Source organism: Phragmites australis, chromosome 1, assembly GCF_958298935.1.
Source record: "Phragmites australis chromosome 1, lpPhrAust1.1, whole genome shotgun sequence".
Taxonomy (NCBI): domain Eukaryota; kingdom Viridiplantae; phylum Streptophyta; class Magnoliopsida; order Poales; family Poaceae; genus Phragmites; species Phragmites australis.
The window spans coordinates 6903249-6922210 of NC_084921.1; the positions used below are offsets into that span (position 1 = coordinate 6903249).

The window sequence follows — 18962 nt, forward strand, 5'->3', positions numbered from 1 at the left end:
AAATTCTAAAATTAGATATTTCGTTCTTCTTCGAAATTCACGGAACTTTACCAAAAATTCGATGAAATTTTAATCCTAATTGAAATTGCAACGCGACATTTTTTAATAATAGAATAAAAATCTTGACTTGAGCCTCATAGAGACATGAAACCATTAATTATTACATAATTGTAGCAATTAAGCTTACAGCATCACCAAACCATGACGTAAAGGAACCGTAGTTACCCAGTCTCTGTCGACGTCGCCAAGAAAATCCGGGGGAAAGAAACGACGCGCAACGTGGTCCACCATTCCACGTTCTAACTTCACTCGCTTCTGCATGCATGACAAAAATAACACATATTTTCTCCAATGGTATCAGACTCAGTCATCAGCACGGGGGGGGGGGGGGGGGGGGGGGGCACGTGTCGGCTTGCACCCACCCGCTGACGTCCACATCAGCATGCTGCACGAAGCCTCCAGCGTCAGTCAAAGTCGGAGGCGAGGAACGGTCAATACACTCGGCAACGTCTTTCGCGCCCCCGGTGTGATCAATCTGGCCCGCTGCAGGCATTGCCTTCTTCTCTGTGTTCTTCCCCAATCTTCTCCTCCTCCACCTCGAGCATCTCAGATTCTTCCCTCGTGTCGCCAAGATGCGTGCGTGTCCTGTTCCTGCAGCTGCCGTGCTGTGCCCAGCCATGCTGCTACTGCTCGCTCTGCTAGCCAGTCCCACCACCGCTGTCGCCCTGAACACGGCGCCGTCCTGCGCGCCGGCGTCCTGCGGCGGCCTGGCCATCGCCTACCCGTTCTGGCTCGCCGGCACGCATCGGGCGGAGTGCGGCTACCGAGCCTTCCAAGTCTCATGCGACAACATGGGCAACGTTTCCCTCAAGAACTCGCTCTGGACGTACCGGATCCTGGACATCTTCTATGGAAACAGCTCGTTCAGAGTCACCAACGTCGAGCTGTCCGACGGCACCTGCAACGTCGAGATGGTCGTCAACGCCTCCTCCGACCTCGGCCTCGCGCCGTTCAAGATTAGCCCCCAAAACCAGGAGCTCTTCTTCCTTTACAACTGCACCTGGCAGGCATCGAAGCTGCCCCTTTCTTGGGCGCCCGTGAGCTGTACGAATTACTCGTCCAACTCATTCGCCTGGCTTGCTGGGAAGTACAGGTCCGACGACATTCTGACGCCACTTCCCGGAAACTGCACGGTGTCAGTGATGCCGGTGCTTGGATACGAGGGGGCGAAGGGGGCAGACTATCAGCGGCTAATGAAGGGTGGGTTTCTGCTCGAGTACAAGGCTGATGATTGCGCGGATTGCACGGAGACCGGCGGCCGGTGCCGCATCGATGTCAACGACGATGCGTTCGAGTGTCAATGCTCCGACGGCGTGTACCCGGTGATCTGCGGTGAGCTTGTCTACGCTTATGATTTCAAGCTTTATTTTGTTTATCTACTGTTTCCTTCGTTTTGTTTTGGCTGTGCTATATTCTACTCGAAACTAAAATACGTAAGTCTGCTATTAGCAACGCATGAAAGAAAACAACACCCCGGCTCCCGCGTCAGTCCTCTGGGCGACACGAGGAGGACGAAGTCTCGCCGCCCAACCACCTGCCCCGTCTACTGGCCTGGCGTGGCCGCAGCCGCCACTGCCGTCCGGCGGTGGTGGCGGCGGCTGGCGACAAAGCCAAGCGGTCTCCATCGTGGTCGTTTCTTTCGTGCTATTTTGTCCTTTCCCCATTTTTGTCTCAAGTAGCGGTGGCCGACGCCGGCTGGGTTGTGCGGTGTGTGATGGAAGGCGGGGCAGTGGCGGACGGGGATCCCTGACTTTCACGCGCCTCTAAACACTAGAATCAACATAGTAATCGTCAGTTAATTACTGTAGCATATCTCCAAAATATAGTTCCTCTTTTAGGATTTGGATCCGGCAGCGGCCTGGCCCAGCTGGAGGACAAGGTGCTGCTTCATGATGATGATATATATAGTTAGTATTATATATTATATGCTCGTACGTTGTAATAAAAATATAAATATTGGATGCAATAATATGAAGAATAAACTTAAGATATGGAGATGTGGATGCGATATGAGAGCATTACCGAATGAATACATTAGGAACGATATCGTAGTTTGATTTCATATAGGATCCGAAAAAGGAGAAAACTATTCGCTAACTTTCCTCCTAATTTTTTATTTATTTTTATTAGTAAACAGGTTCCATATTCGTAGCTAGTAACGATGCGGGGAGGCTAGAGGATGAGGGTGTATAGCAAAATTGGATAAATTATTTGAATTTTAAGAGTTTTTGTTAGATGGAAGAAAGTATGGGAAGGAGTCACGTGGGAATCAACTTATGTTTTATATAGTAAAGAGATATTTTGTATACCTATAAAAAGTATATAGGGATCGAATGCATCTTACTCTATACGAGACTGGTCGTGGCTACCATGAGTAAGATATGATAATGGTATACTTAAAAATTACTTATCACATATATAGAAGATATTCTCTATTTAAGAAATATTCCTAGATCTAATGAAGCCAAACAATTAGAGTATAACTCCATCAAGATATCTAATTAGGATCACACACTGGGTTCCCCCAACTATATAAGGTGGAGAGAGAGGTATATCCAAAGTATCTCAAGCCAATCTCAAAGCAATCAAATATCAGCATCAGAATCTCAAGAAAATCCCAAAGCACTTACACAATCTAGTCCACGATCGCAAACCCTTTAGGTCTTCTCGCAGAATCCTTTAAGACTAGTAGAGTAAAAGACCAATATCCATCAAAGATCTACGATGGAAACAAACCCCTAGTCGACTATATCTTACAACTTAGACACATCCAAATTCTTCTAGTTCTTAGGATTAGACTCATACACATCTACATTGTACTCTATGATCTAAAGAATAATCACAGCAGTATAAGATATAAAAATGATTATCTGACTCCAGGTCTGAACATGTATAACTTTCTATCTCTGTTTTATATACTTCGTTGACTTGGTAGATATCACTACTTTCAATATTATAACAATACACGACCGATTATCAAATCGTCAGTACTTGAAGTTCGGTCGGGCTCAATCATGCGTGTGTACGGCCGGTTCCCCCGCTCGCGGCGCTCTGACCTGCGTGCGGAATGATGCCTCGACGCTGCCGGATCTGCGCGTCCTCCATGGCGGCGCACATGGATATTTTCTCGAATGGAGCCACTACGTTGGCGTCTGGGCCAATGCCTGGATCTTCGTGTTGATGGTGCGTAGACGGTCGGTGCCCCGCTAGCTCGTCGTGCTCAGCGCCGCGCGGCCGAGGCGCCCTTGGCCAAGGTCCGACCGTATGTGTTTGGCGGCGATGGTGCGGTGGCCGTTTCGTGTGCGGAGTCGAGGACAACCACCCCGTGACAACCTCCTACCCCCGCCAATGTGTCGCCACAATCGCATGTGTTGCGTCCGGTCGGCCTGCTGCTTGGCCAGGGCGAGCGGGGCGTCGTTTTGTGTGCTCACAGCCGTCGACTACTGTTGATGTCGGTGGTGACCAATGACATGAGAGGGGTGCTATCGATGGTGGTACACGCGTCGCCAACCATGACGGAGCGCGGTGATTTGCCTGTTTTGTGTGCTAGAGTGGGTGTCGCTGTCCTTGCCGTTGGTGTGCTCAAGTCTGTGACCGCGGGGCGCTGCATGGCGCATTGTGGTTATGCAAGGGAGGATGCATGGCGTCCTTGGTTTTCTGTATTCGTCCTCGCTGCCAAGCCGTGGGGCTGCCTCATCTCGTCCTTGACATTCTGTTATCGATGGTTGTTGCTCCTAGCTAGCAATGTGTGCTCGTCTTGGTTTCTCTCGACCGTGGTAGTGTTACTTGTGGTTTATTGTACCGTTGCTTATATTTTTCTTTCTTAAACTTCGTATGATGGCGATTCTTCACACTGTCTAGGCTATTTTCCGTGTCCGAAGCATCAATGTGTCTATTGGTTGGTGTCTTGTGCTGGTCAGTTTAACGGCAATGGCACTTCAGTCCTCTTCTTACGTGGTTTGTCCTTATCCGGATATCTCCAGCATCTTCGGGTTCCTCTCCTTGCTAGAACTTTGTTTCCCCTTAATTCTGGCCTACGGGGAGCTGTGCAGCTTGGCGACGACTCTTTTAGATTGCGAGTGCTCGAGGAGTTGGTGGCGTGTCTTCCACGGCTTCCTAGGGGCATCCGCATTTTTGACATCTTTCGACCTTAGTCAGTGCGGGAACACTGGGCAAAAGCTATGTTCGGTGTCCTATTGATGCTACCGCTAGCGATGCCCTCAAGTGACATTCCCTCATTAGAGACGATATTGCATTATTCCCTGCCTACTTCGGGAGGTTCTTGGATTGAAAACCCATTTCCAGTGTTACATAATGGGCCAGGACGGTGTCTTTGGCGTCGTGCCCCCTTTGGAGGCGTTGTCTGGGAGTAACCTTCCCCGTGTTTGCGGGTGGCTGCCGGCTTTGGTCTAGCTTTCTATTGCTCTGCGGCGTTGCAAACCATCTAGGTCTAATTTAGCTAGGTAGTTGGTCAAGTGTTTGGATCATTTCTGGGAAGATCTAGGACAAGTTTAGCTAAATAGTTTGCCCGCTGTGTTTAGGGTTTTCACTTAGTTTTTTCTTAATTAATCGAGCAAGTTAGCACGTTAGGCTTTTCTTCCTAATACAATAGGCAGCTCTCCTTCTGTTTTATTCGAAAAAAAACTAATGCAGAGAGATACCATTGGTCATATATTCAACAAGATAGAAACTAGTAAGTTTGACTGAACAACTTATATGTTCACTACTTTGAACTTGGAAAATTTCCACCGTTTCAGCATTTTCACAATCTGGCCACAGTTTAGGAGCTCTCCTTTTTTTGGTTGTTGCATACTACCTGATTTTCTTTTCTTTTCTTTTTTTACTTCACAATTACTAAATATTATCATCACACTTTAAAAAAAATGAAAATGTAACAAAAAATAATTGATGGTGGTAAGTTTTTTACATGTCTAGATTGTACGTTCAAGACACTGACAGCGTGCATTCTAGATTTTACTTAATGCAGTTTGATTGCACACGTTCTAGGGTGTCACCTTTTTTTATTGAAGGGAGTAATTCTGACATATTCCTCACGGTTTATAATGCATGAAAGTCAAGCTGAGAAAATGCTAATAAACGGTGCCGTAAGACATATTCCCATCGACCGCATTCTGTATTCTGCATCCCACGTAACCGAGTGCCCCAATGTCAGACAAATCGGCTCCTCTCTCTGCCCGCTACCCTCATCGATGATCCTTTCTGGCAAGCTACATGTTCCCATTTCCATTCTTAAATTGCCACCGCGAGCATCTATACTCCGTTCGGCATTTGCTAGCTACACCATAATGCACGCTCCCGCCGTGCTAGCACTGGTGCTCCTGCCGGTTCTCGCCACCGCGCTGGACGCGAGCTGCGCGCCGGTGGCGTGCGGCGACCTGTCGATCAGGTACCCGTTCTGGCTGCGCGGCCAGCAGCCTTCCCACTGCGGCTACCCATCCTTCGGCGTCGCGTGCGACCCGACCGGCGCGACGCCGCCCATCCTGAACGACTCCTACCTCCGCATTCTCGACATCCACTACGGCAACAGCTCCGTCGTGGCCTTCCACGCGAACCTGGCCGCCGGGGACGCCTCCGCCTGCCGCGCCACCTACTTCAACACGTCCACCAGCCTCGCGCTCTCGCTGCTCGCCGTCAGCCGCGCCAACTGGGAGCTCATCCTCTGCACAAACTGCTCGCGGCAGCCTCCCGCGCGGTCGCTTCCGATGAACTGCTCGGGTTCAGGCGCGTGGTTCATGTACCTGAGCCAGCGGCACGCCGTGCGGGGGATGGAGTCCGCCGCGGGTTGCCACTTCTCCGTCATGCCGGTGCTGCCGGGGTCGGAGCTGAGGGCGCAGGGCGACTACGCGGGGCTCGTGAGGCGCGGGTTCCTGCTGGAGTGGACGGTGCCCGGGGACTGTGCGGCGTGCAACGCGAGCGGAGGACAGTGCCGGTATGACAACGGCGCCAATGCGTTCAGGTGCCTATGCCCCGACGGTCGCTTGCAGCCGGCGACGTGCGCACGCGGTGAGTTACTGATGCGTTACAGTGATTCGTTACGAGTTCCATAGTTATTTCTTCTTCTTCTGCATCTATAACTAATTGGCTTGAACGGAACCACTGATAGGACGAACTCTATATGACTAAATGATCGATCCTGGATAATTGGATGCACGTTAGCACGTAGCAGCCGATCGAAATATGTCTGATAAAGCTGAAACCCTAGGATAATACTTCCTACAGTTATAAATACTTTTAGAACTTTAACTAATAATAACTTTAAAATATTTAATTTGGAAACTTTAAAATTATATGTTTAGATTTATCTTAAAAATACTTTTATAATATCACATATTCAACATATTTTATAAATATATTCTAATAAAAATATTAATCAAAACTATACATTAAAAATTATATCTTATCCTAAAGAACATTTATTTTGCCTCACTTTGACCAGCAATGTCTTCAGCGCGCAAAACGCCAATGCAAGACAATTACGTCTCAACTCTCAAAATATCCATCCATCGATCAAATCAGTGGTCTGTTCAAAGGACGAAAACCCCATGCATCAGTGGCATCTTTTACTTTTATGACGAGTATAACCTTGTCGCACAAAATGACAAGCCATGCCCATGACAGCTGACTCAGTCTTCATCGTCAATCCGAACCAAACATACGATGATCGAAGGCCAAAATTGAACCATGAGGCATCTGTATCATTGCTTTTTTCACTTTGTAGAAAACTCAAATCAAAGAATGAACCGGTCTAATATTTCAGCCACTTGTTCATCTTCATCGCCCTCTTCTGTTTGACAATCTGATCTCCACAAAGTCACATTTCTCTCCTGCACTCATTGGCTCCAACTCCTTCTCTCTGTCATGCACTTTTTCTTCCAATACCGCTGGCTAATTGGCACATTAGTATATCTAGCAAACAAATAATACATCAGTATACGTTAGATGTAAGTATGATTAGTTGTGTGATTACGATATCTCAAGCATTATGTTATTGTAGCTTGGAAGGTTCAAATTAGAGTTCGTGCCAGAGCTAACACAAAATTGTTAAACGGCCTATCGACCTATACTTCTTTCTAGTGAAATTTAAACCCTGACGCTCAAATTTTGTGCCATTGCGTTGTCTGTGGTTGTGTTCCTTGCGGACGTAACAAAAGTCAACGCATTTCAAATTAAGCGCAACCAACACAGATTTGATGGATAGACAAAACAAAAATCACCCGAAAGATATATAGCAAAACCAACTTATTGAACTGGGAATTCGAAATTTAGGCCTTCTCCAACAACAGCTTTAAACCAACACCGCAATAATATAATGTGGCCTGTTCTTTTGCCGTTTCCAAGTGTCGAAGGAACTCTCCAACAAAGACCGTAAAGAAGATTTGCCGTGTGCTACAGTGAAGAGGGCTCCGGCATATAGCGGCAAATTTGCCGACTGCTGTAGCTAGCTGCAACACTGTTTACATGAGTATACGCGTGGATCCGAAAATAGGAGGAGAGTAATGAAAGGTAGAAAATAAGATGTTTGTTGGAGATAAAAAAAAATAGAAGATGCTGTAATAGCGATAAAGGATACTATAATAGTGTTATAGGTGGTGAATTTTTAAATTTTTTATTGAAGATGAACCATCTAAGTAGAGCTTTAACCTTTTTACAGTACTTGTTTACAAGTCAGTGACAAGGAGTTGGATTGAAAAAAGTCAGTGAGGTGACATCATTGACTTTCGCACTTCTGTTGATTAAAAAAGTTCAGCAAACCGGATAGACTAGTCAAACAAGCAAATGGCAACGCCCAAGGCTACTTCCCTTTCGACCTTCTCCTATCTTCTACATCCCCAATCGAGGAGCCTCCATCATTTCGCAGCCTGGCAGCTCCTACAATTGATCGAGTAGCTAGCTCGATGCATCCCACCTTACTGCTCTTCCCGGTCTTGGCCTCCTTGCTCCTCCAATTCCATCACCGCGCGCACGCCGACTGCGAGCCGGCGACATGCGGGAAGCTCCCCGTCAGATACCCATTCTGGCTCGGCGGCGGCAACCAGTCCTCGTCATCCTGTGGTCACCCGGCCTTCCAGGTCTGGTGCGACGACGGCAGCGTGGCTTCCTTGAGGGGCTCCGCCATCCACGTCCTCGGCATCGACTATGCCAACAACTCCTTCATCGCCTCCCACACCAGGGTCTCCGCCGTCAACGGCGTGTGCCGCACCGACTTCAACATGTCGTCCAGCATCGCGCTCAGCCCGTTCACGATTAGCCGCCGGAACCGGGCCCTGTGCTTCCTCTACAACTGCAGCGGCACGGAGCCGCGCGGGCGCGGTTACGTGGAAGTCACCTTCAACTGCGGTACTCCCATCTTCGCGTACCTCGGCGGGAGCTACTACTGGGACAGCCCACCGGCGATCGCGACAGGCCGGTGCACGTACACGTACATGCCTGTGCTCGGGGCGGAGGCGGAGGCGGCGGTCATGACGGCGGCCAACTACACCCGGCTCCTGAAGGACGGGTTCGTCCTGGAGTGGGAGGAGGCTACCATCGGCGACTGCGCCGCCTGCATCGCGACCGGCGGGGAGTGCCGGTACAACAACGACGCCGCAGCATTCGCGTGCCTCTGCCCCGACGGCAGGCTGCGAACGGGAGCGGGGTCGACATGCGCTGGTGAGTCCCTCCCACCCGCCCACGTACTCGTACGTACTACTACAGCAGTCTGGCAGTGTGGACGCAGCCGGCCGAATCGGCACATGCATTTAAGTTGCAAGACTTTCTTGATCCCTTCGCATCATGCGGCGTGGCGCAATTACGGTTACAAATATCGTCGTTAATGACTCGTTTATTACGGTTATCGGACGATACGGTCCACACTATTTTTATAAATCGAACGGTTACCAATCAAATTTAAATTTAAAATTTAAAAAATATCAAAACTTTGATAAAAATTTGACCGATTTCTACCGAATTACTTATACGATTACCGTGGTTACTGTTGGGGACCAGTAATCATTTGCAAAACAGTAATTAAAACCCTATGTGCAATGGCTTTGCGGGAACCCTTCCCTGGCCCCATAGAGATTTGGTGTTCTGCTGGCCCATGCGCATGGCACGTTGCTGTCCTGAGTCCTGAATCCTCGGGTAGCTTGGTGGTAGTTACCTCGTGTGTCCATGCCCAATTGGCGGTGACATTGACGACTTGGCTGGCAAGATTGTGGTGCTCCCATTGATCACGTAGCACCGTAATCGTCTTCCTTGGGTAGACGCGTTCCGGGGTAGCAAGCAGAGTGCTTTCCGGGGAAATAACAGGGTAGAGTCATCTTCACCCGCATTATTATTTAGCTTTCGCATAGTGACAGATCCAGAGCTAATATGAATAGACCCTCTTCTTATCCTCCTCTACCCTCTGCCTTTGCGTGTCCTCTTCGCGTATGATTGTTGCCATCGGTGCGCTGGCACATCAATAAAAGAATATTACGCGTCGGCGTTGCTGCTTGCCCGAAGCTTCGGTCGCTTTGCCGTGACTCTCGGTAGGTTGCCGTTAGCATCGCTAATGTCCATTAGTGGCAAAGTGTGTGCAGAAAGTGGCTCCAAATTCGGCATCGAGCCAGAGATAGGACATCCGTCCCCTTTGGCCGGTACATATTTGGAGTTTTTATCTATAATTTATAAATCCGTTTGTCGTATACTTCCGTTCAGAAACACAGCGGCCTGATCCCACTTGTTTGTGATAGAGTGCTTTTACTTGGGTCCCATGATCCGACAAGATTATCCTGCTAAAGTGTGTGTCATGTGCGGATGTGCTTGTAACAAATCCAGTCGAGGACTAGCCACCAAAAATATTTAAAACTTGGGTGACATTTCGTTGCAATATTACATTGATTTCTTACGTATTATGATGCTTTTACAAAAAAAAATTGGGGTTAATTATTCTACACTACCCAAGCAACTACCACCCACTTCTTACCAAACCCTAAAAGTTGGACCTACATATATGAATTCAACCTTTGATTCCAACTTTAAATTGAAGAATTCAAACTTTCTACTCTGGGAATCCATGACTTTCAGCTAGCAAAAGGCAACTTTCAAGGAAACCCTGATTTGAATTAACACGCTTCATGACTTCCAACTATCAAAATTTTACTTTCAACTGTCTAGATCCAAGACTTCAACAATCAAATTTCAACTTTGAAGCGCCTTTAACTCAAAGAAAAAGCATCATCCTCGATATAAAAATAAAATGGTCTTTCACCTAGCTTGAAGTGTTTGTGACAGTGGAGAAGGGTCGGGGCCACAACGTGTGCAATCTCACCGGTGGCTAGCTAGGAGGAGTTGGAACGAAATTGTCAGGCACATGAGTCGTTACAGAGGGTTAGTGGATTATGTCCTGTACATTAGTGATTCTAATTAGAAAATGCTTTTATTTTTCTAGGGATGGTTCCATCTTTAAGTGCACGCCATACAGTGGTAGAATCTTGTTTTTTGAAGAATAGCAAAATATTGTTCAAGACACCAAAACAGGTTGCACTCCTCAGCCACCAAAAATAGCATGCCGTTTTTGGGAACCTAAATTGGCCCTAAACATATTATGTGACAGTTTTTTGCCTCTTTTATTCACAAGAAATGATTTTTTTTCAATATTAGAACTATACAAAGTCTTTATCTTAGTTGCCTGAAATTACTAGAAATATCAGCCAACAAGCTTCACCTACCGCTGGCGAGGTTACGGTCGAGGTGGGTTAGAGCACGTACATCTATTACCCCTTAGTTACGTGCTAATGGTAATTATCTAGCATTATCTCTCTTAGTAATTTCTATTTTATCCCTTAGCACCTCTAAGGTGATTTAAAATAATTAATTTTGTTGCTAAAATGAAGGTAGCATCATTAGCAAATATTAGTATTGATGCCATGCATTCTAACCTAAACATCTATGTCTAAATCCCTTAGCATTGACGTTTACTTATTTCTTTCTCTTTTAGCTTCTACTTAGTACCGATGGATATACATGCTCTTCGGTTTTGAGGTCCAGGCTTAGAGGAAGGGCTTAAGGGCGGGGTGGGGCGAGGGAGCACGTGAGGTATTGCTAAAGGTTGACAAACTTGCAAAGCTTAGGCAATAGTCGAAGAACGTTCAACTGTTCACAATCGTCGACTAAGACTTTGTGACAACTCATACAAATTAGGAGTTATTGCTCCTTTAGAACTATTGCTTTGCCTGAAAATGACCAAGATTCCATTAGATATTTTCTTAGTGCCTATCCAGTAAAAAGCTGATGCTAGCAAAGATTCCGATGCTAGGAAATTGAGAAAAGACACAATTGTTTAAGAAGAAGATATCAACTAGTATTTTGTTTATTCCCGATGATCAAAATTTTCAAACTTCGACTGCAAATGAAGGCGGACAAACCTAAATTAACCTGAGTAAAATCAGCACTAATAGAGTTCCGTAAAAATCCTTGGTTTGTCATATACTTTCATAGCTTTTCCCAATATATTCAGGCTGAAATTACAAAGTCAAAAGTCTATCTAGTATAATTTTACAAACAGAGGACATACAGTTGATACCTATATTGCGTTGACTACCTCGAAAAAGTTTCCTAGTCTCCGTTTAGTATTTAGCGGTTTACATGTGTACGGTTGTTGCCGCTTGCTAATAGCAGTCAGTGTGTTGACAAAAGCGAGGGAATACGGTGGGCTAGTTGGCCAACAAGAGCGTGCGATAGACGGAGGTGATCAGGGCGGCCATCCTGGCCCAATCACAACGCTGGCTCACGACTGCCGTCGCTTGCCCCGTTCATCCCGTTCATCGGGCGGATCCGGACTCTCTGAGTTCACCTCTTTAAGTCAGAGGCGTACAGTGATGAGATACAATACTGCACAGCCGAACTCTGGTTACATACACTGTTCACAGAAAATACTGTTTGTAAAATAGAGTTATTGTGGCGTTACATCTTCTCCGCCTATTTGAGACGTTTTGAGGTCAAAGTCTGGGGTCCCAATTCCCATCCGGCACCCCGGGAATTCCCGGACGCGGATGATGATGCCTTGACCCTGAATGTCCAGTCAAAGGTTTCGGCCACTACATAAGAGTCACTCGTGTCTCGTCGTCCCCATATACCATCCTTCCTTGGATCGGATAATTCTCCCATGTCCGTCTCCACACAACACATCACCGATTCAGCCCTTTGTTCGTCGCTACTGCAACCGTCGAAATCTTCTGTTGCTCCCATGTCTCCGAGCTTGTCGCTCGTCTTCGGCTCCTCGGTCTGGGCGGCCTGGATGTGGTGGTTACCGCTGATGCTTGCCACGGCAGCAGGAGCTCGAGGAGGAGATCCCTGCTCGCCCAAGCTATGCGGCAACGTGAGCATCACCTTCCCGTTCGGGATCGTCCCGGAGCAGGCGACGGAGACCAACTGCGCTGGGATTGGGTTCCAGGTTCGGTGCCGTAACAACATCCCGTACCTCGGATACAATCAGCGCGTTGAACACTGGTTCCAGATCCTCAACATCTTCTACGACAACGCCTCCTTGCTCGTCGCCGATATCCACAAGCTTCAAGACATCATCAACTCCAGCTCCTGTCACGCCCCGTCGAACAACAGCTCCACCAAGCTCGGTATTCCATTTTCGATCAGCCCTGTCAATCAGGACCTCGTCTTCTACAACTGCACCAAGGCGCCGGCGCCGGCGCCGGCGGCCCGCATGAGGCTCGTGAAGACGAGGTGCCACAACAATACGTTTGTTAGCGTCGGAGGGCGTTACGACGACGATTCGGGTAGCTACTTTTTGGAGGGCTGCAATGCCACCGTCGTGCCGGTGCTTGGAGGCTCTGGCAAGGCGAACGCGAGCAACTACGACAAACTCATCAGCGACGGCTTCCTCTTGACATGGCCGCCACCGCCGGCGGCGTCGTTGGCGCCATCAGAAGGTTAGTTTGCTCTTGGAACAAATAAAATTAGCTCGGTAGGAACTAGGGACATCAAGCCAGGCAAGCGTCTGGTTCATAAAAAAACTTCGAACCGCCGGACGCCACCTAGTACTTCCCTAGAACATGAGCCTCATCAGCGCATAGACTCATAGACTACGTACAGAGTACGGATCTGGCAACCCAATCCACTGGTCAGCTTATTTATTCACTGATTTGATAAGGGCGTAAGGCCGTCGTCGTCCCCAACCACGGCGGCAGGTGTGATCGCCGCCGCCAACTCTCCGTCCCAGCTCCGGCAACACAGAAATCAACGAGATAAAATTGGAATAAAGAAATCAGAAAGACAAAAAGAAAAGAAAAGAAAAGGGAGAGCTATTCAACGCTTGGAGGCGTGGACCACGACCGGTCAAACCACTCGCCACCGCCCTTTTCTCCAACACCTCATATCCGTTCCGCTCCCCGTTCCGTTCCACAGTTCACTCCTTGCCCGTTCCCGTTGACCCGTCTTCCATTGCCATCCATATCCAATCCATCATGTGTCCGCTCCTGCTGCTGCTACTCGCTTTCTTCCTCCGAGCGGCGACGGCGGCGGCCGGCCCGGCACAGGCGTCAAGCTGCTTGCACAAGGCCTGCGGGGACCTGAACATCTCCTACCCGTTCTGGCTGGAGGAGCCCCGACGGCCGCCGTGCGGACCGCCGTCCTTCCAGCTCAAGTGCAACAGTAGCGGCGCGTTCCTGAGCCACTCAGTCCACCAGTCCTATCGGGTACTTAGCATCTTCGTGGAGAACAACTCCTTCCACGTGGTGGACGACAACCTGCCGCTAGCCACCGGCTGCCCGGCGCCGTGGTTCAACATCTCGCTCGGCATCGGGCTAGCGCCGTTCCTCATCAGCAAAGCCAACACCGAGCTGCTCTTCCTCGCGAACTGTACGGACCCGCTACCGGTGGTCCCGCCTGGGTTTCGGCCCCTGCCTTGCGACAACCACTCCTTCGTCTGGTTCCGCGGCAAGGGGGAGTTCGTCCAGGGGGTCATCCCGCCGGTGTGTACCTTCTCAGTTGTGCCGATTCTCGCGGATGGGAGTGGGGACGACTTCGTCGCCAGCATGAAGCAAGGGTTTCTCCTGGAGTGGACGGTGGTGTCAGGGGATTGCCCCGAATGCGTAGCAAGCGGCGGGGATTGCATGTACGATGCCAACGGCCTGGGGTTCTCCTGCAACTGCTCCGACGGCGTGCGCCGTGAGAAGTGCGGTGAGTTCAGTAAATGGAAATTGTGGGACGAAATTGACTAGTCAATTCATAGTTCTTTGATCGTATAAAATGCGAGCGCTATTAACGGAGTCAAAGAACCCGAAGTGCCCGTTTGGATAGGAATTATGATACCGCAAGCGAGATAGAGTTTGCTATCAAGAATTAGATGGCTTGTTTGTTGCGTTTTGGCGTTGCTAGGAGGAATATAAAATGCTAATAGGACAGATTATTTTGTTTAAAATCTGGAGTGTCTTCTTCAACTTCCTGCAAATTATTTTTGGTTTTGTTGATTAGTGAAGTTATTCCATTGATGGGGACACTGGAGCCCACTGTATTCTAGTCAAACACATTGGTTGAAGTATTCAACTACACTATTTCATAAAGATGCCATACCAATGGCCCCAGTTCCTATTGTTCTTCCAGTGATAGCTGACTAGAGAAAATTGTTCTCGTAGTTGCCAATCAATGCACTTTATTTTCTAAGCAAATAATTGAATCTGCCTGTTGTGGAATTAGGGTTCTAAAGTTGAATTTAGCACTGTAGTAATTTAAATGGGAAGCAATCATACCTTGGCAGACTTAAAGAATTGCAGAAGTGCGGTGTAATCACCCTGGTATGGCCAACTATTATCGTGACTAGCACACTGCTAAGTTTTTTTTTTTTCTGAACAAAGGAAGAAAGAAACAAAATGGATTAGCCTGCATTGGTTGGACACAACTATTTGATGGATTGGATATTTACAAGATTTCATGCTACTATTTAGTTGTACTCTTTTTTTCTAGTTGGTTTGTTTTTCCTTCTTTTTTCCCAGGCTTTGTTCTGCTCCAGTATACTGTCATATTTTTTTCTGCCAGTCATACGTACTCAACTGTAGACAAAAGCTGGCAAAGTTTCATAACTAGACCGATTTAGACTACATAATATTTTTTTATGGAACAACTGCATAATATTCTTTGTGTTTCTTGAGTGACTACTGTGATGTTTCATTACATCTTAAATGGCGATGTATTCACAGAGACTATTCTTATGCAGGCAAAAAGAGCCACACACTGATGATTGGAATAGGTGAGTATCAACCCTCAAGCTGCACTTCTTTTCTATGATATTGGTTCTCACTCCTCAAATCTTGAAGCATCCTATTTTGTAGAATCCTTAGGATCTACTGGTTACCACATATTGCTAATGTTGTTACACTGTTGTTGTGGGCAGTATGTGGAGCAGGGGCTGGTGTTATATTGGTAGTATGCTTCATCTTTTTTGTCTGGCACAAGCGTAAGAGGAGGAAAGAAGCTAGAGCTTCAAATGACCTCATGCGCAGTGGATCTTCAATGCAATCATACAGCAAAGACCTTGAGTTGGTTGGCTCTCCCCATATCTTTACTTATGAGGAACTTGAAGAAGCTACTGATGGATTTAGTGCCTCGAGGGAACTTGGCGATGGTGGTTTCGGAACTGTTTACAAAGGTGGGAAAACATCTTTGCAGAACTCCCTTGTCAATCTTAACTCTGGGTCTGATCATTTCTGCATTAACATGTAATTATTTTCTTAAATGCATTAACATGTGACATTGCAATAACAAGGTGATCATTTTGTTCTTCAGGAAAACTCCGGGACGGGAGAGTAGTTGCAGTGAAGCGCCTTTACAAGAATAACTACAAACGGGTTGAGCAATTCCTAAATGAGGTAGACATCTTGTCCCGCCTACTCCACCAGAACCTTGTCATCCTATATGGCTGCACATCTCGGAGCAGCCGTGACCTTCTCCTGGTATATGAGTTCATCCCTAATGGGACAGTTGCCGACCATCTTCATGGACCCCGTGCAACAGAACGAGGTCTTACGTGGTCTGTAAGGATGAACATTGCCATAGAAACAGCTGAAGCACTGGCATACCTCCATGCAGTTGAAATCATACACCGTGATGTTAAGACCAACAACATATTGCTGGACAACAGCTTCCATGTCAAAGTTGCAGACTTTGGGTTGTCGCGGTTGTTCCCTCTTGAAGTGACCCATGTCTCAACTGTTCCACAGGGCACACCTGGGTATGTTGACCCTGTATACCACCAGTGCTACAAGCTAACTGATAAGAGTGACGTGTACAGCTTCGGTGTTGTGTTGGTAGAGCTAATATCCTCTAAACCAGCTGTTGATATGAGCAGGAGCCACAGTGAGATCAACTTGGCCAACATGGCTCTCAACAGAATTCAGAACCATGAAGTTGAGCAGTTGGTTGACCCTGAGCTCGGCTATGAGATTGACAGCGAAACAAAGAGAATGATAGATCTCGTCGCTGAGCTGGCTTTTCAGTGCTTGCAGTTAGAAAGGGATTTGAGGCCATCTATTAAGGAGGTAGTGGACATCTTGAGTTGTATCAGGAATGGGGAGTGTCCGGCAAAAAGGATGGATAGGAACTCATCTCCAAAGGAAGATGCACACTTGCTGAAGAATAGCCTACGTTATTCGCCTGACTCGGTCATCCACAGATTCCACAGTCAATCAACGAACCACTCGGTAGCATCAAATGCTAGCGGATAAGATACCTTGTACTGATCCTGAAGAAATAAAGCCCTATCCGATGAGTTGTTGCATACTATAGAGAAATAAAGCCCTAGCGGATGACTAATAGTAATGAAGTGTAAGCTCATGCTGTACGCAGCACTCTGGGTTTGGCAGAAATTCAAAGAGTAAGGCAAGTAGTCGAAGCAGTATCGGGTTAAACAGAGTAATTCAGTATTTTTCATGTCGACAACAGAAGGGTGACTGCGATGATGAACTGGACAACATGCAACAAAGAAATCAAGCTGTACCATATAATACGTACTCTAATTGGCTGACGAACTTTCATTTGATCCACCATGTTAAATTTGTCTTGGCCCAGTGCTTTGTGGTCTGATTTATATGTTCATTGGCTCTTATCTACACTCAAGTTCTGACAGTGGACATAGATTGCTGAACGTGTATGCTTCATGTAGGCCTACTGAGTATCAATCAGCAAGAGCACTTCCAATTTTTACCTAGAGGTGGCATGAACTGTATTTATCAGAGAACTACAGGCATGTCTTCTGCTGAAATTTCTATTGAACTGTACCTACACAACACATTTTTCGATAAAAGAAGTTTTATTGACTCTTATAGTTATATCAAGATGATACAAACACGTAAGAGTACACCATGTGCTATTGTATAACTAAGATGCACACAGGCAAACTGAACAAAAGGCAAAAAGGAAACACAAACAAATGTAGGAAGGAAACACTCCAGTGCTAGTTTATTGTGGAGGAGCTTCGATCTCTAGTCTAGATTGCCATGCAAACCGGGTAAAAACCTCTCTAGCCATCCGCTCTAAGTGCACACACGTAACTGTCACTGTCTCTTGATGCTCTTGCTGCTATAGGACAGATCACGTACGGAGCCAATGCATATATTTTAGATAACCTGCAAAGGATAAATATTTTGCTTCTTGTTAAAGAAAATATTATTTCTACATAGCCATATCGATCAACAAAAAAACTCCCACTCCCACCATAATTTTAGCCACCACGGAGACAATTTCCAAATAATTTTGAAACACTACACGATTGGTAAGGATTCAAAGCCATCTAGACGATAAACCATACAAATACGACGATACGATAATAAGAAAAAAAATACTTAATTGTCTCATCTTCATGACAAACACTTTCAACTATCTTGCCAATATCTTTTAGCTAGATTGTCTTTGATTAAGAGCACCCCTTTATGTAGGTATCAAAGAAAGATTTTAATTTTCAACGGTACTTTTATTTTCCACATTTGCTTATTAATTGTTGGAACGTTGCTATTAAGGAGAGCGCGATAAAGAGAGTTGACACAGAATTTTCCCAATCGTGTCAAATTCCATCGAAACTCATTGTGCTTTTATGAAAGATTAATATTGATAGGGCATTGAAGTAATTCATTCTATGCTACCAGTTTTGGTTCTATTAGGTTCCTATGAAACAAGACATCCGATGGAAATAATTTAGACGGTGGAAATGATTGTAGCACTCTGGCAATTGAGTCATGCTTGCGCCGAACAATGTTGTACAAGCTTAATAGGACACATAAAGGTAGAACTGCATATGCGTGTCTGAACCGAACAGGACACAACCAGCCGGCAGTGCGCAGGTTGCCACCGGCTCTCTCGGGCTGCGAACGGAATCGCCCTCCTCTCCTCTCCTCTCCCGTAGCCCGTGAGCGGTGCGAGCCGTGAGACAAGTGCTGCGACCAATGAACGGGGCGGTCTGTCCAACACAATCCAAAGCCCAAGGCAATGGTTTGGGCCGTCTCATGCACACATATGCCACTTCGGCTTATGAAAGCAAATTTTATAAGATTTTGTCTAAAAAGACTCTTACGAGATTTCATTCATGCTATCTATCTCGTGATCCAATAACTAAGCTGAAGAGGAGAGAAAAAGTAGACACGTATTATCACAGGAGAGAGGGTCTTTTGTAGGACCAGGTGTTTCGTAGATTCGAAAAACACACTTTTGAAATACTGTATTGTAACTGTATATATCGCGGGTGTGCCAGTATATATAAAGTAGACGAAAGAAACAAAGACAATTGTAATTAAAACATGCAACTTTATTCATTCATTATCGAAATCATAAAGTACAGTTTCATCCGATTACAACATTTACTCCACACAAATATGCACACGCTATCTGACTAAACTTCCTCGATGATTGTTGTCTTG

General features: G+C 46.6%; 3 protein-coding genes across 5 annotated transcripts; all 3 read left to right on the forward strand.

Annotated features, from left to right (window-relative positions):
• The first annotated feature begins 442 nt into the window (after positions 1 to 442).
• LOC133898171 (LEAF RUST 10 DISEASE-RESISTANCE LOCUS RECEPTOR-LIKE PROTEIN KINASE-like 1.2) lies at positions 443 to 7868 on the forward strand. Its single transcript, XM_062338840.1, has 2 exons — positions 443 to 1392; positions 7733 to 7868. Exons 1-2 carry the CDS (start codon positions 633 to 635, stop codon positions 7780 to 7782), a joined length of 810 nt encoding a protein of 269 aa, XP_062194824.1. The 5' UTR covers positions 443 to 632; the 3' UTR covers positions 7783 to 7868.
• Positions 2900 to 7639, forward strand: LOC133897911 (LEAF RUST 10 DISEASE-RESISTANCE LOCUS RECEPTOR-LIKE PROTEIN KINASE-like 1.2). The gene has a single exon (XM_062338775.1). The coding sequence runs from the start codon at positions 5124 to 5126 to the stop codon at positions 6126 to 6128; it is 1005 nt and encodes a 334-aa protein (XP_062194759.1). The 5' UTR covers positions 2900 to 5123; the 3' UTR covers positions 6129 to 7639.
• On the forward strand, positions 7825 to 17260 carry LOC133897705 (LEAF RUST 10 DISEASE-RESISTANCE LOCUS RECEPTOR-LIKE PROTEIN KINASE-like 1.2). Of its 3 annotated transcripts, none has more exons than XM_062338620.1 (4): positions 7825 to 8730; positions 15272 to 15304; positions 15449 to 15703; positions 15841 to 17260. In XM_062338620.1, exons 1-4 carry the CDS (start codon positions 7977 to 7979, stop codon positions 16776 to 16778), a joined length of 1980 nt encoding a protein of 659 aa, XP_062194604.1. In that variant the 5' UTR covers positions 7825 to 7976; the 3' UTR covers positions 16779 to 17260. The 3 variants fall into 3 exon arrangements, with proteins under 3 accessions (XP_062194604.1, XP_062194534.1, XP_062194666.1); XM_062338550.1 differs by lacking the exon at positions 7825 to 8730 and adding an exon at positions 12190 to 12989; XM_062338682.1 differs by lacking the exon at positions 7825 to 8730 and adding an exon at positions 12996 to 14238.
• The last annotated feature ends 1702 nt before the right edge of the window (positions 17261 to 18962 follow it).